The 10,362-nt window shown below is 37.4% G+C and overlaps 1 protein-coding gene across 1 annotated transcript; it reads left to right on the top strand.

Moving 5' to 3' along the window:
- The first annotated feature begins 897 nt into the window (after positions 1-897).
- Positions 898-8,873, top strand: LOC111583148 (cytosolic 5'-nucleotidase 1A-like). Its single transcript, XM_023292096.3, has 6 exons — positions 898-1,093; positions 1,226-1,393; positions 4,644-4,773; positions 4,960-5,082; positions 6,435-6,619; positions 7,686-8,873. Exons 1-6 carry the CDS (start codon positions 980-982, stop codon positions 8,049-8,051), a joined length of 1,086 nt encoding a protein of 361 aa, XP_023147864.1. The 5' UTR covers positions 898-979; the 3' UTR covers positions 8,052-8,873.
- Positions 8,874-10,362: the final 1,489 nt, after the last annotated feature.

Consider the following 10,362-nt stretch of genomic DNA (forward strand, 5'->3'; position numbering starts at 1 on the left):
AGGAGATGCTAGATATGTAGCTAGCTGTTACTGCTGACCAAGAGGACAAACTTACTTAAGAAAAAAAAAAGTAAAGAAAAAGGTTTAAAAAATGATGATTTGTCTTATTTTGATAATATGCATAACAAGGTTGCATGAGGTAGAGTGAGACATTCAATCAAGGCTGACAATGTTATGAAAATAGAAGAGAGGACATAACTTTGCTCTACCCATTCTTTTGGAAAACTGATGTTAATTCCAGCATATCATGTGATTCACTATTTTCTTCGTCTTCTACCAGATAAACAGGTTATGCTAAAAGGGTTGTTGTGGGACACACGTTCTCTGCATAATAATTATTTAAAATATTATGTTGATTTAAAAAAAAAAATCCCACAATTACAAGACACATCAATGAAAAAATTTCAACCAAAAAAGGGAGATTTAAATTTCATTTTAACTGTTTTATTTGAGATTCAGTTTGGTCATCAGGGGTGTGGGACAAGAGAAAAATGGCAATTTAGGGGGAACTAAAGACTTATTTGGTATTTTTAAAAATATTTCAAATAGTCTTTTCTCCAAGTTTTTTTTTTTTTTTAATATTTTATCTCAAGACAAGTAAATGTATACAACAACTGCATGTTTTAGTATTTTGCAAATGGATTATTTGAAATTTGATGGGTGGGACGTAAAATGTCCTCCAACTCTGGAATGATCCACAGGTCAGTTCTAGTGTACTTAGACGTTATGCAATTACTGTCAGGTTATACAGTTTACAGTCATTTGATATTGCACAGGAGTGGAGTCTACACGAACAGGAGTGTCCACATATTTTTGGTCATGTTTCTCCTGGCAGAGATGCCCAGGACTGTGTACGTCATCATAGTGAGACACGCCCACCAGACTTTCTCTTACTGCATTTCCGTAAAGTTTCTAGTTGGAGCAGCCTCACCTTCTTCTGGTCTTGTTCGGGCAGTCGGATTCACTGAAGTTTCTAAAAATGAGTGAAATGAAGCCAAGCGATGTAGCTGCAGCGGAAGACAGTAGCGAGGAACAAGACTGGAATGCTGCCAAAACTTTTTTTGACAGCCTTAAGTCAAACAAACCGAGACCTGTAAGTATTTTACTGTTTTTTCCAAGCCTCTGTGTTGACTGCACATACTGTAACTCCCGGACTATGGTGGCTAAACAATGTAGTGTTTGAAGCGTTTGATGCTAATGTTTGTGCCTCCCCGTCCACTCGCAGCCCAAACCCCGGTTTGCTGTTTCCATCGCCGTCTCCTCTCGCACCCTCTTCAACATGGTGGCAGAGAGGAAGATTTACGAGGAAGAAGGAGTAGAGAAGTACGTGGCTTTTCAGGTGGAACATGAAAACGAGCCCCTCAAGCCAGGACCTGCTTTCCCGTTTGTCAAGGTAGGCCTGAGCCCGGGAGGGGTTTGGTTTCCGGGTGTGGTTCCTGTCTTGCAGTTATTCAACAACTACAGTCAGATCGTTTACACAGTCTGCACAAGGAAATACTTCATTCTCAAGCGTGTATTCATGAAAACATGCAGAATTCCGAAGCTCTATATCTACATGTAGAATCTGTGGTCTCTCTGCATTTACACCTGAGACATCCCAGTGTGATGGACAAGCAGGTATTTGGCTTTGGGCACTATAGCAGCCAGGGCAATCACAAAAGTATTGCTTTGTGTTAGTTTGAGAGATAACTGATCACCAGTTTTTTCATCAGGCAGCTTGTTTACTTTTTAATGCCATTATCATCAAACAATGACAAGACTTACACTACCCTTCATAAGTTTGGGGTCACTTAGAAATGTCCTTATTTTTGAAAGAAAAGCTTTTTTTTCCAATGAAGATCACATTGAATGAATCAGAAATACAGTCTAGACATTGTTAATGTGGTAAATGACTATTCTAGCTGAAAAGGGCTGATTTTTAACGGAATATCTACATCGGGGTACAGAGGAACATTTCCAGCAACCATCACTCCTGTGTTCTAACAGTTCATTGTGTTAGCTAATGGTGTTGAAAGGCTAATTGATGATTAGAAAACCCTTGTGCAATTATGTTAGCACATGAATAAAAGTGTGAGTTTCCATGGAAAACATGAAATTGTCTGGCTGACCCCAAACTTTTAAATGGTAGTGTATGCACTGACAGAACCAGAGCTGCAACAAAACAAAAACCTTTTCATAAAAATATTATGTGGGTCCTTCCAGAACTGGGGGACAATTTACGTCCCACCTGTCAACTTTCAAATAATCTATGTACAAAATAGAGAGAGACAGAAGCCAATGAGCCAGCCCGAAGGAGGAGGGGGAGCACCGCTGTCCATGACACCTGGTGTTCATCACACCAATCTTGAATGTGCTTAGCAATGTTCTGTTGTCACCTTGGAATAAAGAAACATCATAGGGATTAGGATTGCACCCTGTTGGTGTAAAATTGTCTTGTACCACTTGCGGATGCACAGCTATTCACACAGTTATTTATAATAGTTTATAATAAGTGTTACAGATCCACCACCACAGCTGGCTACTGGCACTGTGGGTATCCTTTGAATGTAAGCCTGACAGTATGTAGGGTATTCATCATTTTGTGTTTTCCAAAATTGAATCGTTGTGCCTTTGCTGCTTGAAGAAGCAATTTCTGAATGTCAAGTGAGCCATATTGTCAGCAGTTAAGCCTAAAGGAAAAGTTATTTTTTTAAGAAACTGAGTATTCGAGATACTGCTATGTTGTTTCTTCTGTGTTTTGAGATTTTGAAAATATGAAATCAGTTCTTACTTGCACAAATACATTTGTATTAGCAAAATGACCTGCATTGACGTTGTAATTTCTTGAAATTATGGATATACACTCAGTTGTTTGTTAAATCTAAAGGTATTGTGTTCTACTCTTACACTCCTTTAATATTATTCTAATATTTAGTCTACCCATAGCCATATGAACATGGTCATGGACAAAATATCAGAAACACTTCTCAGTGTAACACAACTCAACTGAACCTCAAAAATTTGGGGTCACCCAGACAGTTTTATGTTTTCCATGAAAACTCAAACTTTTATGTGCTAATATAATTGCACAAGGGTTTTCTAATCATCAGTTAGCCTTTCAAGACCATTAGCTAACACAATGTAGCATTAGAACACAGGAGTGATGGTTGCTGGAAATGTTCCTCTGTACCTCTATGTAGATATTCCATTAAAAATCAGCCGTTTCCAGCTAGAATAGTCGTTTACCACATTAACAATGTCTAGACTGTATTTCTGATTCATTTAATGATATCGCCACTGAAAAAAAAATGCTTTTCTTTCAAAAATAAGGACATTTCTAAGTGATCCTAAACTTTTGAATGGTAATGTACATTAATAAGCTGGATTCATCTTAGCACAAGATATCTAAGTGTCAGCTGTGTATTTTTGTTCAACAATGTTGTGATATTTACATAGGAAAAAAATCTGTGATTGCCTTAAAGTTCCTCTCTGATCATTGATTAAGCTACTAAAAGCTCATGTCTGTGTATCCAAGTAGTTTTTTTCATGGAAATAATTCCATCTTGCCTTGGCTTAGATGTAACTCCACACCATATCTTATTTTAGAATGACAAGTCCTTGCTTTTTTCTCCATCAACCCTTTGCCACTTGCTGCAGCTTAGCACACCATTTATCTTACAATCCTTCTCAAACACTGTAAAACCACCATTGTACAGAAAGTCCCACTGTGAGTGTACAGGATTAATTCCTTACATTTGTTACATATACATTGAATTCTGGAACTTTATATTTGAGACTTTCTTTGGTACACTGCATTTTCAAGTTGTAAATGCTATATATATATATATATATATATATATATATATATATATATATATATATATATATATATATATATATATATATATATATTGGACATGTAAACAAAGTAAAAATTCCTTAGCAGATTTATTGCCATTTACAGTCCCTGACAACAGTCTTGCCGCTTATCCAAGTTGTAATAGTAACAAATGACAATGTGACTGGTAGTTTTCTGTTTAATGCTGGTTTCTGAGCACTAATTTAGTGATGGAGACCACTTCATGAGAGAATCGACAAACTGTTGTTGTATATACAGGGGGAATACAGGGTCTGCCTGACCTGGGCTTGTCATGAATGTCACCAGTTTCTTCAAATCTTTTTCTTATCCTCTCCTGTTGATGTTTGGATGCATTAATATGTCTGTCTGTGACCATCAGGACACTTTTGACACAAATTGCAACATTCAGCTGCAAAGTTAATTGTCTTTAACCTCACTCTGTGTCACTGATTTATTTCCCTCCACACCCTTTAAACCTGCTGCTCACTCCTGGAAAGTTGCTAGTGATTGTTGGAAAGTGTCTGGTTTGACTTTACCAGTTTATCAATGATAACATCATCTGATTATCCAGCCCTCTCAGTTTTAATGATTTGGCTCAACTTTTATGTCCAAATGTATAAATATCTCCAGTCACATAGCTATGTTTCTGTGTTGTTTCAATGCTTTGTTATCCTCACTCACAACAAAAATTGTGTAACAAGGTATTTTTAACCTGTTGTAATACTTCTGTTGCAGTCTTGTGTTTAACAATCTGACACAATATCCTGGCTTTGAGCGTTAGGCATCATTGTCTTTTTTCTCATAGGCACTGATGAATGTCAACTCTCGGCTGAGGGAGCTCTACCCAGACAGCGAGGAGCTGTTTGACATTGTCTTAATGACTAACAACCATGCCCAAGTTGGAGTGCGCCTCATAAACAGCATCAATCATTATGGTATGATGTATCCTAAATGACCAAACACTGTACATTTTTAGCGTGGCACTGTCTCACCTGCTGCACCAACAAATATATTCACAAACAGCACTTCATCTCATCATTACAGACTTGAAATGAAGAAGTAGCTCAATTAGAAAGGGACTTCTTTATTCACGCATTTCCAACTTGCTTTTAATCTTTCAGATTTGACCATAGAGAGATTCTGTATGACGGGAGGCAAAAGTCCCATCGGTTACCTGGAGGCTTACATGACAAATCTTTACCTCTCCAAAGATTCTGACAAAGTCACAGAGGCCATAGAGGCAGGTAAGCAATGCTGCTGTTACAACCAAAACTTGTATCACACAGTTTCTAAATGTGCACTCTTGAGGGAAATCTCAACCTCATATTGAGCTGCAAGAATGAGATGGTTGATGACAGCATGTGATTTATGGTTCCCTGTCATCTAAATAAACACAAACGTATACTGTAAAACATGAAGCATTAACAAATTGTTACTGCAATTAATTGATGACTGGAAAGCTAGACAGCAAAGAGCTTTGATTGAAATCATTCTTTATTAAGCAAAAATGGGAAATTTCTTATAAATAGCTTCTTAAATATAAAGAATGGCAGATTTTTCTCTGATTTACACTACCATTCAAAAGTTTGGGGTCACTTAGAAATGTCCTTATTTTATAAAGAAAAGCAGCTTTTTTTCAATGACGATAACATTAAATTAATCAGAAATACCATCTAGACAATGTTAATGTGGTAAATGACTATTCTAGCTGGAAACAGCTGATTTTTAATGGAATATCTACATAGGAGTACAGAGGCCCATTTCCAGCAACCATCACTCCTGTGTTCTAATAGTACATTGTGTTAGCTAATGGTGTTGAAAGGCTAATTGGTGATTAGAAAACCCTTGTGCAATTATGTTAGCACATGAATAAAAGTGTGAGTTTTCATGGAAAACATTAAATTGTCTGGGTGACCCCAAACTTATGAACAATAGTGTATATGTCTTTGTAAAACCGAGTTTTTTTTAATTTTAGGCCGTTTTTTTTTTTTTTTTTTTTTTAACAAAACAAACTAAATGAATTGGGATTTTCAGTGTTTTCTATATATAATGGTATACAATTAAATTATTATCCAAACTATAATGAATGATAAAGAAAAAACATACAGATTAACTGGTAACGAGAATAATCATTACGAGCAGCCCTACTTACATGTTCATGGATAAAGTAGACTTCTGAAAATTTCAAGAATGAGTCTGTGGCTTGCCCAAGACCACAGTTGTCTACATGTCTGTAATGCATGCTGCTTCACGTGATCTGTATGTAAATAGCAATTCAAAAATCTTCAGACACGTAATGTTCTAAGATGACCAATGGAGTATTTCCTCTTATGAGCAATCAAGAACAAGTAATTTCTAAATACTATATTAAAAGTACAGGTTCCAAAATAGAAACGTAATGCAACACAAATGAATCCATCTATTATCACTGACATACACTTCCATTCAAAAGTTTTGGGTCACTTAGAAATGTCCTTATTTTTGAAAGAATTCCTTGGCGGAGTAATAAAACAGGTTGTTTAAGACGCAGCAGGACTCCATTCATAATGGATTCACATCCCAAGCAATTATTTTAACTGAGCTTTCCCTCCTTCAGGAATTGCTGCAGCTACAGTGTTTATGCCAGAAAAGGAGAGCGAGTTAAGCGACACTCAGCTGAGAGTGGCATTTGATGGCGATGCTGTCCTCTTCTCAGATGAGTCAGAGATCATTGTGAAGCAACATGGCCTGGACACCTTCTTTGAGCATGAGAAGCACTTTGAGAACCAACCTCTTGCCCAGGTAAAACGTGTTTATTTTCTATGTACCTCAACATCATGTTATATAATAGTAGTACAGGTTCCTCTTTAACTGCTGCTTTCACTAAATTATTTCAAAATTGCTCTAAATTTTTTGGGTTGTTGAGAGTTGCCTTCTCAACTGAAAGTTGCTGGTGTGGTCTTTTAGTGTGCCTTTTACCCTCTTACACAAACTCCTCGCTCTGGGTTTAATTGTGCTGTGATGGCCAGATATCTGTTTAAGAAGCTTTTCAGCTGGCTCAGTATCAGTAGAGACTCGTAAATGTCACTAGCTTGCATACAACTGCACCCTATTCGATTCTTCAGGTTTACAGCAACACCTGTATGTGCTGATACCTGCACGCCAGACTCTGGGAAATGGCAGTAAATCCACTAATGTTCAAAAGTTTGGGTCACCCTGATAATTTCATGTTTTCCATGAAAACTCACACTTTTATTCATGTGCTAACATAATTGTTTTCTAATCATCAGTTAGCCTTTCAACACCATTAGCTAACACAATGTAGCATTAGAACACAGGAGTGATGGTTGCTGGAAATGTTCCTCTGTACCCCTATGTAGATATTCCATTAAAAATCGGCCCTTTCCAGCTAGAATAGTCATTTATCACATTAACAATGTCTAGACGGTATTTCTGATTCATTTAATGTTATCTTCATTGAAAAAAGCTGCTTTTCTTTCAAAAATAAGGACATTTCTAAGTGACCCCAAACTTTTGAACAGTGGTATATATTTGAATCGATATCCTTCTTGTCCCTGTGCTCCCTTGTGTGTGGGTGTGCTTACGCTGTCTATATTATCAATCCAACTGCATACTGAAAGAATAGTTTTTCAGTCAGTGAAGAAAAAATAATTGAAAGAGAGACACTAATGCAGATGAGTAAAAGATTACATTTATATTAGAAAACACCTTTTCCTGCTGATGATGTATTCAATTCTTTCCTGATTGTTACCCAACCCTGAAGATGCAGATTCTCATTAGAATGTGTTTGCAAATTTTTTTCTCTGTGTTGTCCTAATTTCAAACTATATTAACTTGATTCTTTTAGGGCCCTTTAAAGTGTTTCCTGGAGGCATTGGGTAAGCTCCAGAGAAAATTCTACTCCAAGAACGAGCGTCTGAACTGCCCCATCCGAACCTTTCTGGTCACGGCCCGCAGTGCTGCAAGCTCCGGTGCTCGCGTCCTCAAGACCCTCCGCAGCTGGGGTCTAGAGATCGATGAGGCTCTCTTCCTGGCTGGGGCTCCTAAAGGACCCCTGCTGCAAAAGATTCAGCCCCACATCTTCTTTGATGACCAGATGTTCCACATTGAGGGTGCCAAGGACCTGGGAACCATAGCAGCACATGTCCCTTATGGAATTGGACAGAAATACCACAAGGGGAAACTCATTGAGCAGCCTGCAAAAAAGGAATAGCTAGATAATTGTTAAATATTTTCACACCAAGAGTTACACTAGGTGCCATGCACTGTTTCACTTAATATTGTTTTGGAAGAGAAACCTGATGGCACCTTTTATCTGTTATATCTTATGAAAAGCTTACTGTCTGAGGAATAACACATTTTGTCCATTACTTTAGAGTTTATATAATGTCTTCATATTTTTATACTGTAAACCTATTTTGTATCTTATCAGCTGGGGTATTAGCTGCAGGTTGGTATGCACACACACATATACATGCAATAAATAGCAATAATCGCGCACAAGCAATAGGGGCCATTTATATTGTGAAAGGGACAATGGGTAGATGTGACTTCCAAGGAACACTGATGCTGTTGATGCGCACAAACAAGTTTTCCTCAAACTTTCATACTCGTGTTGTGGGTTGTTTACACTTTTACACTGTATCTGCACATCAGGCAACAAACTGTAACTACACTTTTTATATAGCACTTACTAGATGTATGCAGTTTACAGAGAGCATTTTATATATTTGAGTATCATTGAGTTGAGTTCCATGCACTAGTTTGTAAATGCTGGCAGTATTTCTCTGTATTTTGCATTGTTTGTACTCATGGTGACAAACGTGACATCATTTTTACACCTTTTAACTTTCATGTCTAGGAGAATACAAGTGCACTGAGCACAAAGGATGTAGTTTGATAAATAAAGCAATGTTCTCTGGTACCCCAGTTGCTGGTGGTGCTAAATAACGAACTGCATCTACTTAAGGAATTTTGTGCTTTTGTATCTGCTATATTTGTTTGACAGTTTAAAATAAAAATTTTAAAAATATAATGAGCAGTTGAAGTAAAGCACATTTTTGTTCCCAAACATTATGGCTCATAGCAACCACCAAAAACTGTGTGTGACTGTGTGCTTTGGTCTTGTTTCAGAATATAAACTTGTATAACAGAGCTTAGCTGTTTTCCCCTTTTCTATTCCTTTAATCATCTAATGACCTTTCAGATTTGTGTTGTGACCTTCTGAAGTTAGGCTGACCCCAAGCTTGGGAAACCTGAGATTAAACTGCCAAACCGTCTTAAATCTCCACCTCAGTCAGCTGTATGTTAAAAGCTGAGGAGTTCATTCTGCACTGTGTAATGGTATTTGATGTTTCTGCCAAACAAGTCCAGTAAAATGACACATTTTACTGGTAATTTGTATATTATTTAAATGAATGGGATTTCGATTGCCAAACTTTGAGTTTTCAGTATTTTGACATTGCTCTATATAAAAATCTGAAACCTTCTTTTCTCCACTGGTCTTTATACATCTCAGCAGTAGATGGTGCTACTAAGGTGTAACTTGACCTCTCTATGCTCTGACCATTCTGTTTGCCCCAAAGCCATGTGTTTAGCAAGGATTAACTTGCTTGTGAAAGTAAACCTATTGAGGTGAAGACTACAGCATGGCACTGAGCAGATCAGTTCCGTTCCTCAGTGCGTGTTCAGCATTTGCTGATAGAGACAGACTCTCATCTTACATGTGCATGATGAAAGAATCCTCAAGGTGGCACTCCTGCTTAAATAGATTGAGATTTATCAGAGAGGCAGAAAAACAAGTATATGGTATACAGAATGTCAGCATGTTTAGGGTTTTCTACAAAGTATCCTCATTTCACATTCACCATTACCATTAAAACATGCTTTGAAGAAGATTTCCTCTTTTTGTTAAAACTGAGTCTATTTCCAGCAAACAAAATATCACAGCCAAGCTCAGCAAGAACTGTGCAAAATGTAAATCAGCATTAACATTATTTCTAACTGGAAGTTTAGGAATTGTCCTTTAGTTCCAGATCTACACTACCAGTCAAAAGTTTGGACACACCTTGTCATTCAAATGTTTTTATTTATTCTACTTATTTTCTACAATGTAGATGAATACTGAAAGCATCAAAACTATGAATGAACCTGTATGGAATTATGTTGTAAACAAAAAAGTGTTAAACTAAATCAGAATATGTTTTATTTTTTAGATTCTTCAAATTTGCCCCTTTTTGCTTTGATTACTGCTTTGCTCACATTCTCTCAATGACCTTCATGAGGTAGTCTCCTGGAGTGGTTTTCCAACAGCCTTGATGGACTTCACAGAGGCACTGAGCACTTGTTGGTTACTTTTTCTTCACTTTGCGGTCGAACTCATCCCAAACCATCTCCATTGGGTTTAGGTCAGGCGATTGTGGAGGCCAGGTCATCTGACGCAGCACTTTCAACACTCTCCTTGCCTCATCTGGTCATCTTCTTGGGGAAAGGATAAAATCCTGGAACAGCTACAACTCCTCCAG

This window comes from Amphiprion ocellaris, chromosome 12 (genome assembly GCF_022539595.1).
Source record: "Amphiprion ocellaris isolate individual 3 ecotype Okinawa chromosome 12, ASM2253959v1, whole genome shotgun sequence".
In the NCBI taxonomy this organism is placed as follows: domain Eukaryota; kingdom Metazoa; phylum Chordata; class Actinopteri; family Pomacentridae; genus Amphiprion; species Amphiprion ocellaris.

Excerpts from the sequence above, each read along its gene's own strand:
- LOC111583148 (XM_023292096.3), top strand. The coding sequence starts at position 980 with ATGAGTGAAATGAAGCCAAGCGATGTAGCTGCAGCGGAAGACAGTAGC. Across the intron at positions 1,394-4,643 it reads CTGCTTTCCCGTTTGTCAAG|GCACTGATGAATGTCAACTC; the intron begins GTAGGCCTGAGC and ends TTTTTCTCATAG. Across the intron at positions 6,620-7,685 it reads AGAACCAACCTCTTGCCCAG|GGCCCTTTAAAGTGTTTCCT; the intron begins GTAAAACGTGTT and ends TGATTCTTTTAG.